The sequence below is a fragment of the Poecilia formosa genome, unplaced genomic scaffold (genome assembly GCF_000485575.1).
Source record: "Poecilia formosa unplaced genomic scaffold, Poecilia_formosa-5.1.2 Scaffold298, whole genome shotgun sequence".
Taxonomy (NCBI): domain Eukaryota; kingdom Metazoa; phylum Chordata; class Actinopteri; order Cyprinodontiformes; family Poeciliidae; genus Poecilia; species Poecilia formosa.
The window spans coordinates 205,366-223,275 of NW_006800237.1; the positions used below are offsets into that span (position 1 = coordinate 205,366).

At 39.9% G+C, this 17,910-nt stretch overlaps 1 protein-coding gene across 1 annotated transcript in view; it reads right to left on the bottom strand.

Annotated features, from left to right (window-relative positions):
* Positions 1 to 17,910, bottom strand: part of kcnt2b (potassium sodium-activated channel subfamily T member 2b) — a 44,879-nt gene that overhangs the window by 26,360 nt on the left and 609 nt on the right. The window contains exons 2-6 of the mRNA XM_007572294.2: positions 4,540 to 4,619; positions 3,461 to 3,563; positions 3,114 to 3,176; positions 2,256 to 2,304; positions 469 to 528 (exon numbers count right to left, since the gene is read on the bottom strand). Coding sequence (XP_007572356.1) covers positions 469 to 528; positions 2,256 to 2,304; positions 3,114 to 3,176; positions 3,461 to 3,563; positions 4,540 to 4,619 — 355 coding nt within the window. The remainder of the gene's footprint in view (positions 1 to 468; positions 529 to 2,255; positions 2,305 to 3,113; positions 3,177 to 3,460; positions 3,564 to 4,539; positions 4,620 to 17,910) is intronic.

Here is a 17,910-nt window from a genome sequence, read left to right on the forward strand (position 1 = left end):
TTCAATTAAGATGTCAGCCGTTGCTGTTTTTATGTGTCTGCTGCCTGCATGCTGACCTGAATCCGACTAGTGTAGGTGGACAGTCACAGGATGAGTCCACAGGAATCAGTCAGCTTTAAATGCTAAGACCTCCATCCTCCAGAGGAATCTGTGGAGGGAGCCCTTCATAGGCTTGCAGTCAAATACATCAAAAGCGGGGCAACCCATGGATGGATCCTCCCCCCTCCCAGCTACCTCGACACAGGGGGTTCCCCTAAAGCTGCTCTGATATATTACAGAACCATGTGAGTAAGCTAGAAGGCCCCTCAAACTGGAAGAGCAAACATGAAGACAACAAATAAATAAATAAAGAGAAACATTCATGCATATCAAATCCATCCAAATGTTTCCAACGCCGCCTGCAGACATCAGAGCCACAGACTTCACAAAAGGCTTCAGAGTGGCCATCGAGGGCCACAAGTGGCTCACCTTGTAGCTGAGATACACGAGCAACATAGTTTCTGAAAAGCTGATGAAAGCCACAAGCACCTGCAAAAAGAAAGGGAGAGACGGTAGGTAAGAGACGGTCGTACAGACACAGAGGTATAGCAGACGGAGAGAGAGAGAGAGAGAGAGAGAGAGAGAGAGAGAAGGGAGCAGGGAGAAATTAGGAGGCACAGAGATGAAGAGCGTAGGAGGAATCAGTGGGAGGGCTGATGGTTTTGCTTCAGAGGGAATAGCTTTAAATGAACCAACAGACATTTTTGTGTCTCACCGTTTTTTTTAAATATATTTACATGTGTATGTGTGTAATCGCTCTGCTAGTGTAAACACATTTTAACTACAGTAATTTCAGCTGCATGTGTCAAAACCCTGAGATGGCATGACATGAATTCATTGGCAAAGAAAATGCAAAACAAATGCTGGCATGTAGGCACACATGAGCCAGCCACGAAGTGAAAACGTCTGGTAGGTGACGCCGATCATGTTTAGATGAAGGTTTCGCGGCATCCTGACGCTACAGCACACAATAACGGTGGATATGAGCGCGTCCTGCCAAAACAATCAGTCAAACCAGAGGCAGTTTTCTCTGAGAAACAAAATACATAGCTAAGAAATTACAATAAAACTTAGTTTTGACAAAATACACAAACTTATTAGGCCTCATTCCTTTTTCTTATAACAAAAAGGCTCTACAATAGGTTTAGCAAGGATGTGCAGGATACACCAAGTAATCACTGTCAACTGGAATTGACAGATTTTTGTTTTTTTTTTCTGATCAGTGAGCCTCCAATATGTAAGTACTACCTGGTCAGGTTGTGTGGAAGTGGGAAAAAAAGACTTTTGGTGACATTTCTTTCAGCACCACTGAGATAAAATCACAGGAAGCAAAAAGACATAAGACACTTTTAGAAAGGAAACTCTATTTTCTAAGGAGGCACTTTGGCTAAAAATGGAAACTGAACATATTACAGCAAATTTGCTGCATTTTATCCACTTAAGAAGTCCAATTTTACCTGTTATGCATCATGACGGATTGCAATATGTTAGTAATCCCTTAGAAATGTCACAGTTAAGCTGCAGGAAACTAATGGCAGGAAATGCTTATATAGACTGATTCTATTTTCTAATGCCAGCCATGCTAACCAGACTAAATGCTTCCATAAAGTGTCACTTCTATAACTTTATTTTGAGATTTTGGTGAAATTATGTTCAGAGCTGTAAAACTGACACACATACAGCATTATAAAAAATAATTATTGATCATTCACAATAAAAAGGCTTCTCAAGGCTCCATTTATAGATAAAACAAACAAGTTAATTAATCATTTACCAAGTTAACAGTTATTTAAAGTTCTCAAAGACAAATCAGCTAAAATCAATATGAATGTATTCGCTACATCCAGGTCCAATGCAGCTTGATGCGTTTTGGTGCAATAAGACATAAACTATGCATATAAAATTGTGTTTTATAAGGTTTGGGTGCTTGAATAGCACAGTAGACAAATACAAATATAAGGTCCATCTTCTTCATAGTGAAAAACACAGAAGTGAAGCTGGACAAAAATCCAGCCTGCCTTCAATGAAGTGAACAAACAATCAGCAAAGCTATATTGTGACATATTAAAACCTTAATTAAGTTCCAGGTCATTTATTATCATCACATTCTTGATTTTAATATTGCAGCTGACTAATGTATGTCCCATATGTGAGTATTTGTGAATGACTGTAGGCTGAAAAATGTTTAACAAGGCATGTGATAAGAAATATCTGACCTGCAGCGCCCACAGCGGTAGAGGTCTGTCAACCCAGATGATGAGTTTCCTACAGAGACGACGGAGGGAAAAGAGGGTTGGAGGGCGGAGATTTGTTGAGTAAATACAATGTTTTAATAAATAGCTTTAAAATGTAAAATACAGGCAACTCTCTTTCCCCCCAAACGCTGCAACTGTGTCTACAAACACAACTGGAGTTGCTGCGTTAATTATGGCGTTCACAGCTGAAACACAGAGGGCTCATATGGCAGGAGCAAAGTCATTTTTTTTGCAGATTCACATTTGCATTCTTATTGTGAATGCAGAACAAGTGTTTCTTTTCCCTCCAAGGCGTGCTGGAGCGTGGGGTAGGCAGCTTGCCATGAACGCGATGCTGCCTGCAAAGGGAGGCGGCCTGAACTCACTGTGTCAGGCTCCTTATTCATTTGGAGCCAGAGCTAAGCCAGTGTCATTAGCCATCAATTAGATCAATAGGTCCCCTGAACAGGGAGATATGACACAGCCTCAGGTCTGTGCGTGCTAGCCAGAGCTCCTCTGTCTCTGTTCTAGTATATTACATACTTTATCTCCACTAGATCGCTGTTGATTAGCCTGCGCAGGCACTACGTACATATTATGCTGACAGCTACTCAATACGGCTGGATTGTGACAAATGAATGAGGTCCTGCGCTGCTTAATATCAATACTGCAGATTGCGCCGGTTAAGTGAAGCTGCATTGATTGCGTTACGCGGCGTTTCCGTCCGGTGAGACGGGGGTCGCGGGGTTTTTCGTCCTCCTGGATGTGTGGTTTCGTTCTCGGCGTCCGCAGGCAGAGGCCATCGCTCTTCATTAGAGCCGCAGCCGTTTGCATGCTTACCAGTCAAACTCACTCCAGGGACGGGATGATGTGTTCTGCTTGGTGCAGTTGACTCCGCTGCCACTGCAGGGGGCAAAACAATGAAAAAGAAAGAAAGAAAAAAAAAACACATTTATATATAATTCATTTTCTCTGCCACATCTGCAAAATTTAAGCAAAAACTCCAACATCCCCTTTTTTCTCCTGCAAAAAAACCCAAAAATCTCACGTGGAATCCTTTTAGCAGGATGCTTTACACAGTCTGCCATCTCATTTATATTGACCTGGTGTTCCTGTGACTGTTATCAGGCCCTTAAAGTCAGAGTTTCACCTCATTAATCCCCCCGTGTTATCGCCGGTTCTCTCACCAGTCCTGCCTGTCCTCTTGCGGGTTGTCAAGCAGGACTCTGACGATGTAGAGGAGGCAGCTCAGCACCTTCAGAGCAAAGTTAAACATTCGCACTCGCAGACCTGCGATGCAAATCGAAAGGAAATAGGCACTGAATGTTTTAAATCACAAAAAATAAAAAATAAATAAAAAAACACACAAAGACACATTATAGTATAATATGAGTTACAATTTATACCATTTCAAAACATATTGGCACTCCTGGTAAACGAGCATAAAAAGGCTTAGAGTAAATTTACTGTGCCTTTAAGTCATAATTTCACACTGAAAATTTCAGAAATACAACCTTTTAGAATGCTTATATTTATTTATTAATTAAGAAACAAATAGGGAATGACTTATTTTTTTATGAAACCCCAATTAAAGGCAGACCAACCAATTCCTGTAAAATATGTAACTTATTTATGTTTTCTGTTTCACTTTTTACTTTATTCAGTTGCTTTCTATCAAAGTATTATTATTATTATTATTACTTTCTATCAAAGTATTAGTATCTAATGTCATAAACGACATTAGAGGCCGACTGGAGTCACTATTCAAATTAGGAAAGGCAAGTGGACACACCATTTAAGTAAGGCAGATGTGTGTTGATGTTTTATCAACCAGAAAATCGCAACAAGAAAGTATCCGTTTGTCTAAATGTGTCCACATCTTCAGTCAAACATCCACGACGTGACGTTTGACTGTGGAAATAAAAGGATGAATCTGTGTCAAAGCGTTTACCTTCTACTCTGAGTGCCAATAAGTGTGGAGTTCTCTATAAGCGGCTAACAGGAAAAAAGTTAAAAACTCTGAATGAAGCATGTTTAATCTTAACAACCAGAGATACAGATGAGACCGTTTCAAAGAGAGGACAAGCTGAGGAAACATGATGAAATACGCAGCAAGAGCCGCAGAGCTTGACGCTCAAAAATGAAACCCATCTTTTTCACCAAAAGTGGGAGAAAATTGGCTCGAAACAAAGACGGGGCAAAACAGCAAAATTCACATTTCGTTTCCAGATGGCTGAAGGTGAAGCTCCAAAATTCGAGGACTTACTGGATCTTTGGTTTTTGATGAAGAAGAGCTTCAGACGCTCCTTGAAAGTGTTCTCGTTCACATAGAACTCCACCTGCACCCTACAAGAGAGGCATGGAGAGACGGGCAGTCGATAAGAGAGAGGTGAGGATAATGAGGAAAAGAGTAAACAAGGAGGTGCTTTGGGTAGCTGAGGGGAGAAAACGCTCCTTTCATTGTGCCAAGAAACAGGAGCCGAGAGGAGCGAGAGCTGGGAGGTAAACAGCAAAAAACAAAAACACAAAAAAAACAAAGGTGAGGAAAAGAAGGCGTACACTTGAGTAAATTGGAGATGGAGATGGAAAAGGAGATAATGATTGTTTGAGCAGAAAAGTATGAAACTATGACAGTGCGGCTGGCTACATTAAAGACTAATGGCTTTGGGAGGAAATGGTGTTCCTGCTTGTGCGCCTGCCCATCGGCCCAGACAGCCGCACTCGCTCTCGTTATCTCCACTGATTAAATATAGAGCAACAAATTACTTCCCTCTGATGTTTCTGCTGAACATGGGAGGCCATAATTACTGCTCTTTCTGCCTCCCCAGTCCGGCACCCCCCTGTTAGAAGGGACACACACACACACTTACACACACACACGCAGACATATGCATGTGCAAACGCAAAAAAAAAAAAAATAAAACCGCACACCTGCTACCTTGGTATTAGTAATATCGGACCAATTATATGTCCAGCTGCCGCGGATTTTCATGTGGCGGAAATGGTAAAGAAACGGCTCCACGTGTGGAGTCACATTATCAGACATGCTGTAAGGTGACTGCATTTCCTGTCTGACCACCTCAGGGGGGAAATTCTCCGCGGCTCTGCTTTGATTCAGTGAACAGAGCAGTGGATGACTCAGGCTGGACGTGAAATAAGTCTGGCCCCGCACGCTGGTGGTCTCCTTACACAACATGGGAGGATAAAAGAGGAGCAGAACAACCGGCGTCTGTTCTCCTGAATGCGGGAAGAGGTGGCGGCGTCGGCAGGGGGTCCTCTCTGTGTTCCGGGAGAGTTCGCTTTATCACCGGTCCACATGGTCTGACACACACCAAAGCAGCACACCTCTCAGGGAAGATTTGGGAGAGGGGGTAACTTTCTTTTGTTTCTATGGGAACGCCGTTTTTGTTCGCTTCCCTCAGTCTCACAGGAGCAGATGTGTGCAAACATGTTCCCGTGGATTGTGTTCAGCCATCGGAGTTGATGGCCCCGCTGCAACTTGTCGACGCCACCCCCTACTCCCCCCCACTTCTCTCCCGAGCAGATTGGTGACAGCGATGCCTTTGCACACATGATGGGGATTGAAAAAATAAAAATAAACAGAACACAAATCTGCATAGCTCCATCCATTTAGCACTAAAAGGAGGTTTTACTTAAGTTTTCACCTTCCATAAGAACAAGACAGTTGACATAAAGCATAATAAGTAAGTGGACGACAACGCATTTTGACAAGATTACACTTTGCAAATCTTAAAAAAAAACACACACACAAAAAAACAAACATCCAATCTGGCTTTTTTTTGTGCTTGTTTTTAAATTCCTAGACACTCTTTTAAGATGCAAACTCAACCACTCAAGCAATCGACAGCGTATGTACTCTAAGTACTTCCAATATAATGCTGTAGCATCCCACAGCTGTATGTCTGCTACTGTCCTCTATTTCTTCTGAAAAAGCTTTGCTGTGTCAGATTCTTGTTTGTTATTCTCATAAAAAATCCTGCATATGCTTTTATGATTTCTTTCTTCCAAGGTAATGTGTTCTTTTACAGCAACATCCATCAGAAACAGCACTTTTTCATCTCACGCTGACAGTGTTTTTCTATCATATCCAACGTCTCCAGTTCCCCCCCCCTCTCCCCCTCCCGATTTCATTATTTCCCCAGGACATTTTAGGTGACTTATGTCCTTAAATTCAAATAAACACAATTTCCTTTGAAACTCAAATTTCTTTCTCGAAGCATGTTTAAACTTTGTCTTAAAGCTACAGTGGCATCTGAAATGAACGTTTTTAAAGCGGAGTTAATGACTGAAAGCAAAGATAACAGTGTTGTGCAAAAGTATTCTTTTTATATTTTGCTTTTATGACATTATAACAACAAATTTCAAAGCACTTATTGGGATTTTTATGTGCTTGACCAACAAAGAGATACCATCAAAATGGAAGTGGTTTATGACCTTTTAATGAAATAACAGCTTTATTTTACCAGCTTTGCACATAAGCCCCATCATATTGGATGTCGACAGCAATTTTCAAATCTTGCCTCAGTTTCTTCATTGGATTTAGGTCTGGACTTTGACTGGGTCATTCTAATCCACAGCCATTCCTTATAAATGTGGTTGTATGTTTAGGGTCGCTTTCCTGATGAAAGATGAACTTAATCTTCCCTGTCTCTGCTATAAGAATTGATAAATTCACACAGCGTGATGCTGCCACCACCACGTTTTACTGGGGCATTGCTTAATTGTAAGGCTCAGGTTTGTGGAGCGCACCACTAGTTGTCCTGTTTAGAGTTTCTCCCACCCGAGCCGTGGAACCCTGGGTCTCCTCCAGAGTCGCCATGGGCCTCTCTGCTGCTTCTCTGATTAATGTGTGAAAAAGTTCAAAGGCTCTTAAAACTCTTGCCAGGCTCTTTGAAGCACAGTGATCTTCTATGTTGTTGGGTTGGGGTCTTTAATTAAGGAAAGAATAAATAGAATTGACCACTACATACACACACCCGAATGTACAGAAAAGCTAATATTTACTAGATTCCTTAAGAAAATGTTAGTTTTCCAAAAAATTATATAAATCTGTGGATTACTGTGGATTAAGAAATTACATTTCAATGTATCAAATAAAATAAAATCCTTTGATTTCTTCGAAAAATATCAATTGAACAAAACCATAATTGAAATCTAATAATAATAGTAAAGAAAAATAAAAGATCTGAAGCTTTAGCTCCATTTTAACAAAGAAAGCATGCTTTGAAGAGGATGACTGCGCATCATTTTGTAATGTGGAGTAAATCTGTCTTAGCATGCACAAGTGTGGGCCAAAATAAGCAGACACAGTTAGACGGACAGACGGACCGAAGGAGACATGCAGAGGCGGATCTTAGAGAGGGAGAGAGAGAGAGAGAGAGATTGCCGAGCCTTGTTCTCCTGCTTTTTCCACCCATGCCTTCACTCTGTAATGACACAGCAGTCGGCCAACTAATGACACAGTAAAAGAAGCTACAGACGCCTAAATGTGTGCATGGACACAGCGGCACTGTGCCGGCTCCGCGTTTAAATTCGAAAGCAGTGATTGAGCGAATAAAAAAGGAATAAAGAAGCCTTATTTCTTATTAGAATTTATTCAGCTTAATGGCTGAATGAGATGATCTAAATTCACAAGTGGAGTCAAACTGATATCTGCCTGGTTCTGGTGAAAACTACCAGGCTGTGAAAAAAAAAAAGTCCCCATAACAGATTGGGTGTGGGAGACATTAAAAAAAATCTTAAATATAAACTTATTTCCACTCCTCAGCTTGGCATGGCACATGAGGAAGCTCAGATCTGTGAATATCACCAGTGTTTGTTTCCTAACATGAAGCATGTCGTTTCTGTTTTGTCGCCCCTGTGAAATCCATCTTTTAGTGCAGAACGCCGTGGGCTAAAGCGTGTAGTCGTTTTTTCCAATCGTTTCCGTGTCGTTCACCGACACCATAGAAGGGATTACACCTAAAACCTTCCTGAACTTTGTTGTCTTTCAAAACATAAGAAATTGTGTCTGTGGAATAGCCTGGATGCCAGGAGCATCTGTGGCTCCGGCTTTTTATTGCAGGTCATCAGCTCTCGTGTTAAAAATCGCCGATGCCTGGAATGCATTCTCAGATGATAGGGATAATGATGTACGCCCTTGACCTTTCCTCGCTCTCTCTTTCCACAGGTTGGTGGTAGTAGATGGTGAGCGTGCAGCGGTAACAAGATTGTATCAGCACACAATGGGAACACAGATTTCAAGCAGTTTCTTTCTTAGATTAAATGTTAGATTTTGAAGTATTCCTGTATTGTATATCCTTCTGTTCTCTCTCTTTTTTGTTGGATATACTTTCCAATAATTCAGTTTAAGTCAGAAGCTGCTCTCCTCTATGAATATTTTCCCTACAGTAGGTCATTTCTCATTAGCACATCATGTTCCCCTCATATAAGAGGCAGCCATTGTTAATCTGGATGACTTCATCAACATGCCTCTCATTCCCAGCACACTGATAAACCTACCGGGTAGAATTTACCCAATAAAAGGGATGAAACAGTTTGCAGACTTTTTATTTGTACAGTTCAATTATTTCCCCTAGCAGATGCAGAAGTTAAATTTACCTAAATGTATTTAGATACATTCAATTTTTACATCTTTACATACCTAACAAAAAAATGTTCTACACTTGTAAAAACTGAAAACTGATTCCCAAAAAATTGTATGACTTGCACACCAATTTTCTAGAGGAATCAGAATATTTTGATTCATGTTAAGTTCTCATGGCCATGGCACAATTTTGAAAGTTTAGACACAACTAAAACAATAAATAATTCAATTGCTATTCTTTTTTTTTAATCATAGAAGTATGGAAGTACATCACCAAATTTATGTTAAATGCTTTATCTACTTACAGTAATTGTAGCTAAGTTGAAATGTTCACTTTCCACATCTGAATTTATGAATGAGATGTGAAATTTCACTTCTAAGACCCAATATGCTTGGCTTAAATAACATTTTAAATGCTAAAATTTAAAACAAATCAACATTACGGCCAATAAGGATTCTAGTTTCAGTTTAAATAAGCAAAAGGATGTAGTAGAAGTGTTTTATATCTGACATAGTTTAATGATCTTATGTCCTGAAGTGCAGATCATCCGCTTTAAATTTGTGCTATTTGCACCCCAAAGGAAGGAAAAGCTAAGAAATAAAAAAAGTCTTCTGTAATTAGCTCTCTCTTTCCTAAAGGTTCAAAAGTAATTGGATGAATTTACATAGCCCTATATAAAATATTCATTTCCAGTATTTCTGTGTCACAAATCCTTATGGAGGCAATGACAGCTCATAGACTGGAGCCTCATAGACAAAGGGAAGGGGTTCCTTTTATGCAATTTTTGCTGGGAACTGATCACAATTGACATCAGTTGCTCATTAGTAGAGATTTCTGTCTTCAGTTTTATGTGCAGCTCATTTAGCCTATGAGGTAAAGGTGAGTTTTCCTGTGTGTTTAGATGAGTTTATTGAAGCTCTCTTGGTAATCATGGAAAGCAGATTTGTCACTATGTTGGTCGGACAACCTCTTTACCCAATCACATAGAGGTTCAGCTAGAAACAGGCATCTCTATTGGCATAATTAACCACAAACTTTCCTCAGAAGGGGGGGAGGGGGGGTACAATGTGTAAAACTTGTAAGCAATAAAATAGATTAAAAAGAAAAAAAAGAAGTTCCTGAAAGAAATGCTTCTCGATCACAACAAAACAGATCATAAACAAGGGCAGATGAGTTCAGTTACACTAAATGAGGCAAATGAATGACATGACCCGGCTCTAACATCTAGCAGAGAGACAAGGTGCACTGTGCTTCGACCAAGCAAAGGGCAGGAGAACAGCTTGTCCCTGACCCAGATACAACAACCATCACCCACATAAAAGAGCAAAGACGGCAGGTGGAAAAGAACGAGGCTGCGTGGACACGTCCCTGCACGAGAAAAATCTATTTTCCAGGCACATTTCTGCATTTTATGACTTACAATCCAGGGATTTATGTTAACGGAGGAGTCAAACGAAATGAAGAGCATTTTTTTAATACTCCTCGCTGTTGCCACCGAATCGATTTTAACACTCCAGTGCAGCAAGCACTTTCATAAGAGCATAATTATGACTGAGGCATTTAAAGAGTCTGCTATTCTGTTCATTTACCAGTGCAGAAGCAAGAAAGAAATATATAATTATGAGTGACAAACTGCACTAATGCATGTAGATTCCCACCCGACTTAATAGTGAGTCGTAGGCCATAATTGTTTACAAGAAAATTAGCATTTAATCCTACGGCACATTAGAGCTAAATACAAACGTACATCTGGTGAACTACCTTCTAAAAGACAAAAACTTCAGTGTTCACTACAAAATGCATCCGCTGCTCTCTGGCTTCTGTCCTTTTGATACACTTTCCTAGTTTTCCACAGGCATGAAAGCTGATGCTGTGAAATGCAGCTTCGGTTCAATTTTAAACTCATTGACTGACAGAACAAAAAGATGGCAAATAGCCCTGCATTAGTTATTCTAATCATGAAATAATATATGGTTTGACTTGGTGCTCAACTCTATTAAAAGTGCTTCAATGAAACCCTATCTTTCTATCTCCCGAGACTACATTAGCTCCACTTGTGCACAGGCATTGCAGATTTGATTAGATCAATGGGAGATATGGGCCTTTTTTTTCACACTAGGCTTCAAAAAATCTCTTTGAGAATAATGACCGATGCAAAATGACTGAAACATGAGAGAAGAACTTTCTGTTTTTCTGTCCTTTGTGTCATTGAGCTGCTTTGGACTTGAAATGTAATTCTTTTGGTGTTTGAGGCCATTGCGCCCAACGGTTTGCCACACTTTGGAGGATCTGGGTCTTATAGTTACATCAAATCTCACACTGCAAGACCCCCAAAAACAGTCAGAGACTTGCTGGCTTGCCCCACGGCAATGTTTCCGTGCGCAGCATGAAAACACCGAAGTGTTAACATTGCGAATTCAAAAACCTCAAGGCTCGTCATGGGAATTCGATAGCTACCTCATTAAGGCATATTTGCAGTCAAAGATAGAATAAAAATAAAGTCTTGGAGTCTCGAAGACCGTGAGAGACAACCTGTTTACTGTCTGTTGTCAATACTACCTTGGGCTGTTGTTATCATGTAATTAAAAGAGACAGGGTGCAACCAATTTAAGCCAAACACAGTACGTATCTAATTTGATCAATATGTTTATTCTGATTGGAAGTAAAATCTATGTTTAGAGTCGTGATTTCAATCTGATAATCAGTTAAAAAAAAACTAGAGTATACAAAATGCTATATTTTCAGAACAGATACATTATTTGCCTTCAGTACTTTCTTCTGATTAGTCTCTCTAAATTATGGTCAGGTAGGAGACCGTACACACATGGTTGTTTGTCCTATGTGTCTCCATGTTGCCTAGCGATGAACTGGCGACCTTTGGGGACTGACTGAAAGCCATTTATTAGAGTATTTTTCAAAAAAATGTTTTGGTCTTCGCAGACAATTGAAGCCCAAATCTTCTAATAAACCACGTTGGCACATTAGGCCTTGATTTTCTATGCAAATGAGGCCTATTTGCTGTAAAAGATGCATTAACCTTTTTTCTGAGTTAATACATGAAAGACTTTATTAGGAATTTTCTAATGTGTCTCTCCTTTATTTACCTTTTCTCTTCCATTCAAATTAAAGCTTATAAGTATCTTATGTAATAATTAGATTCATGTGCCAAAGGCAAGGCTGATCACAGGAAAAAAATGACGCACAATACAATTTTTATCCCCACATTTCTGGACAGAGATGGCTCATGGCGATTTGAGGTCCTGCATGAGCAGAATACAAATCCTTTGTGAAAGACTCGCTCACACACTGTTACGCTAACAGACATGCATACTGGCATTATTGAGAGATCATGTTCTACACTGGTCTCACTAGATTAGGGTTTGATTAAAAAAATTAAGAGGGAAGAAAAGAAATTATTGGAGCAGCGCCAGTTGAGAAGGAAACCGAGTGAAGCGGAAACAAGTAAGAAAGAGGAAATAGTTTTAAGATCAAAAGCCTGTGATTTGTACGACAGTGGTTTGATTGCAGCTGAGGAGATTTTAGCCAACTTTCAACAAAACAGACATATGAGTTAAACTCAGATAGGAGTAACATTTTTGCATTGAAGCGCATACTGACCTTCTTTGATATTCCCCAGGATCAAGTGTAGACACAACAGGATTTTGTAAAAAAGATAATACAACTTCTGGTGCCAGGTTGGCAAATATCAAACTCAGAACCAGACAAGAAAAATATAGTCATTTCCGGACAATCGAACATGGTTTAAGTAAATACGGGGAGTTTGTTTGACTGGCAAAGTCCTCAACAGTCTGAGGAAGATTTGTACTTGACTGTTTAGTCATCTGGCATTTCCTCCAAACAGAAGCCTCTGACTCACAGGCAGAAAATATAAATGTTGGTTTGATCAGAACAGGCACCAGAATGTTCCCAGTTTAATTTTCCTAGAACCTTCTCCAACAAAAGGACGAGTATTTGCATGCTTCTCTCACTTACAGTGCAGAAACACAAAACGTTAGGAACTCTGCAGAAACCAAACTTAACAACTCATGTTTCAGTCATGGTTACAGGTGCAGCTCAATAGCTACTTACTTATTGGTATTTTAAAAAAGTTATTGAATGAATTCAATTCAAATGACAAAACTGAGATTCCAGGGTTTATCTCTGGACATTTTTACATAAGACAAATGAAAAAAACTAAATTTACTACAGACAAATTAGTTATGTCCATTTGTTGTCTATAGGGCTGGTGCCTGTCTTCAGCTGTAAACGGGTTAGAAGTGGGATTCACCCTGAACATGTCGCCAGTCTATCACAGGGCAAAAAGTCGAACCATGTGTGCACACACACACACACGCACGCACACACACACACACACACACGCACACACACACACACACACACACACACACACACACACACGCTCCTGAGGATAATGAAGAACAGTCAAATTAATCTAACATTCTGGGAGCCCTGTACTTTGAAATATATATTTCAGTTCCAAATTCACTTTTTGAATTTAAGTGACTCCCTAAGTAAATGTAAGTATCTTGCATCTAATTTACTGAGATCCTGCTGCATCTGTGTTTTTGTCTCATAAAACAAGAAATTCATGAAATGCATTATTTTCTCTGTCTCTGTCAAAATTTAATTAAATTAAAAAAACAGCAGAGGTGAAAAAAAAAAAAACTGGTTTATGCAATGCATGGAGACGTTTTTCAGAGAAAAGAATAGGAGATCCCCATATGTGAAATTAATCATTAAATCAAATTTATTCTCCAAAAGTCTCAACTGCAATCTTGTTCAACAACTAAATCACATCCCACTGGGCTTTAGGAACGGTTTTGAATAGAGAGAGAGAATGAGGGAGAGCAGGAGAAAAAAGATTTGGAGCCACTTCAATCAGATGCAAGATACAGAAAAGAGGGACAGAGGGGGGGCTGAACATTAAATAAGGGTGACACATGAGACACACACACACACACACACACACACCCAGAGGGATTCAAACAGAAAGGAGAGAGGAATAAACTGGGCCCACTGAGGGTGACAGAAGAGGTATTACTGTGTTCAGTGATGTAAGATTTTTTTTTTTTTAAGGCAGTGCAGCCATGTGTGTCAGGGAGATAAGTTTTGTGTAAACATACTGAGATTCTGATGTTTGAGGTTGGATGTGGTCCTACTGGATAAAAGCAATCTGAGCACCGGCAGCAAATGAAGGATGCTCGAAATGAAAAATATTAGATTTATGGACCAGGGCTGATAAACTCTGTGTGATTCAGCTGTAATTAAGTTTCTGTCACTATCAATCATAGCTCTCAATTTCCCTCTAATCAGTCCATTTCATAGCGGCGATTACTCCCCAGGCGCTGACATCAACACACTGCGCCTCTGCCTGACCACTCTCTCCACTGCCACAACATTGCGAATATTTGCGGATTAAAGCAGCATCAGTGCGCGCTGATGGCACAAGCCAAAAGGAGCCAGAAAGAGTGACAGGTGTGTGGAAATTCAAAGAGGTATATTTTCAGATAACAGTACGGTTGGTTTAAATTAAAATGGAAAATGGATGCAGAAAATTAAAAGCATCAAGTGGAAATGACTATTTCAACGTCTGAGCATAAAACATTCTCATTTATATACTGCTGTGGGATTTTAAATCACTTTGGGAGCAAAAATAACACAGTAGACAGTTTACTGTGGAGAAAAAAAAGTTACATTACGTTGGCTGGTTTTGTTTTTGCATCATTATCATTTTCTTTCTTCAGACGTCAGACGTCAACTTGTGATATTTGTCCTCTGGTGCAAGAGGTGTCAGGGATATTTTTGCGTGTGCAACATGTTCTGCTAAACCTCACTAAAGTGGGATTCCATAGGCCTTAAAATTGCCTCCACGGTATGTCTAGCAAACTTGTTAGTGTACCAACTGTGATCAAGTTTAGCTCAGTTTTTCAGACAGATGGCTTCTCATTTTGTAAAAGAAATCGCTGCAATGATGCAGAATTCACAGCTGAAATCGGAGACGGTAAGCCGCCAGGTCTCCGAGGCAGAAAACAACCCCAGCTGGTACAACAATCTTCTGCTGAAAATATGTCTTCAGTTCTGGACCGCACTTGTTTACAGCAACAACTAGGGCGTTTGTCTTCTGGCAAACTTCAGTTTTGCTCTAATGAAGGTCACATCTGCACCATCAGTTCCTGTTCCCGGCATATGCTTATATACTGAAGCTGGTATTATGTTTTTCTGTATTTCCTGGATCGGCTGGTTTGCTTTCAGGCTGAAATTCTCTCGCTGGATGTAAATTTGACATTTTTAACATATCTCCCTAAAGTCAAGATCTCTGTATAGCGAAAACTGAGAAAATGTGATTTCACATTTTCTTAGTTTTCTTTTCAGTTTTGTGAAACTGAAAACAAAAATGAATATTCTGTTAAGGTATTTGGATGAACCTCCATTACTTACAAGCACAGCTTTTAAGACGGTAGAGTGAATGCTTGTTTATATAAGTGGAAAAGAGTCAAAATTCCCAAAAGATTGCATTTATTTTTGCTCATGTTTTCGGGTAGCACAAATTGTCTCTTTGTTACAGTAAAGCAAAAATGCACTGTCCAGTGTGTTGTTAATGTCTGGAATCAACAACATGAAGTTACACAGCTCTAGAGCCACAGACAGTCCCTTATCCCCTTAGCTTTTAGGTTTAAAGGGGATGCATCCACCCAACACCACCATGTTAAGGTCATCGTGATTGTCTTACCTGAAGCACTGTTAGTTTTGTAGTTTCCCCCCGTCAAAAGTCTAAGAGATCTTTAGAATGTTTGCTTACAAATGTGAGGTAGGCCTTTGTGTTATTTACTTTTTTGATCAGAACTGGTTTTTACCATCAATCTCTCACATGTTTACAATTTTGCCCAGTTTCTCTTTCTTAATAAAATCAGCACCAACTAACAGAGAAGATTGAGGTCATCAGTTCTTTAGACGTTGCTTTAGGGTCTTTTTGTGACCTGTGACCTCCTGGATGTGCCGGGAATGTGCTCTCAAGATAATTTTGGTAGGCTGACCATTCGTGGAGACGTTTCCCACTCTTCCATTATATACATATTCCTTCCCCCCCATCCCCCATTTGTGTATTGGAATCTCAAAACCTTAGAAAAAAACTTTGTGAAACATTTCCAGACTGATAAACGTCTGTGACAGGCTGAAGTACAGTGTGTTGCTTTCCGAGCCTACTTCATGCTGTCAGAGAGGTTCTCAGGTGACGTAGTAACCAAGGCTGGGTGTGGATAGTGAAATTAAAGAAAAACGATGAATGTGGTCAATTATAGTTCATACATAATTAAGGGTGATAGCTCTATTTTCACATTGGGGCACAAGTATAACTTTTTTTGGTACAATATTAGCATTTGCTTGATGATCTGACACATTTAAATGTGACCAAAACAGCAAAATCTGCAAGGCAGTAAACACTGATACTGTACAATTAGTCTTTCATTAGTATTTAAAGCAAATATGCAATTTTTAAACATGAGAATCATTTTTTTGGCATAGGTTACTGTTATATAAACATATTTCTGACATATCCCAAAGTAACAACTATGTAATATTACACAACCCTGACACTAGGTGGTGGAATAGAAAATGTATTTTTTGAGATGTGAACTTTGACCTCCATTTGGTCTATGTTATTCACCTTATAGATTTACTGTGAGGAGAAATTAGCCCTGAATTTTATTTATTTATTTTTTTTAAATATGAAAATCTGGGGAAGCCAGTGAAGCATCAACTCACACCATGAGTCTTGAACCACAATACTAGCCAAGTTGATGGTTTGGCCAATTTAACACTGTGTATTCCTTTCCTCTCTGTTTCAAGAGGATGATGTAACTGCACTGACAGAGAGAATCCCTTCTTGTCTCGCTGACTTAGAAAAAAAGAAAAGCCAACAAAACCTCTGTAATCGGGTCTCTGAGGTCACGCTTCACCGGAACATCAGTCCTTGGGCAATAGCCGACAAATTACAGAAGGCCAGAGGAGCCACAGTCAGAGAGAGCAAATGGGTTCAGGCTTCTGCTGAGCAGCCAGTGACCCACGGGGTCAGGGAGGAGATACACTGAATGATATTATTTTCCTTCATTAAACTGCAAAAACAGGAACCATAAACTGTAGTAAGAGAAAAAGAAAGAAAAAAAAGAAGAAGTAAATCTCTGCATTACCACATGGACATAACAACGGTTCTCCTATTTGGTATGCTGGAAATGTTTAGACTTGGACTGGTGAGTTCACCCAATTATCAGATTTTAAAAACACCCACTCAACTCCACAAGCAAGTCCTCTGGTCCTCGTTTCCACCTAGCAACAAGACACATTGGGCTTGGGGAAGGGGGTAAATTTTTCCATTTGACAGCATAATGAAATGAGCTTATTAAAGCAACGACTTTCATACAGCACGTCAAATCGGCTGCCCTGCAAGTGGACTGTAGGCAAAGGTTAATTGCCAGTTATCCAGAGCATCCGTTTAAGGTCGACTGTCTAGGTGGCAGATGTTCTGTTAATCTCAGAAAATGTGGCATTGAGAGACGAATATAAGTAGGAGAGAAGAGTGTTTTCAATGGGCCTCTTCTTGTTGGTAGATTTTGCTGAATGACTTGTTCCAAATCCCTTTATTTGCACATTTAAAAAAAAATAATGAAATTATATAATAAAGCATTGTATATTTTTACTGCTGGCCTCCTGCTGTCGTTTTGACTTTTAAATGAATTCATTTGAATACTGGGTTGTGTAGTTTCCAGTTAGATTCGCTAACACTCGCTTTTGCGCACACAAGGAAAAGAGGAACTTGTTGCAACATCCAACAGGTCGACAGCGTGGCTGCTTCGTACACCTGAAGCGCTGAGCTTTGACATAATGGGCTCATTATGTCTCTGCGAGCTACTTCTCATCCCAAACTGATGTGACGCTCTCTCCGTTTCAGAGATGCGCAACAGATGCAGCGCGCCGTGCGTAAAAACGCTACGAGGAGAGACAAGCTGTCATCT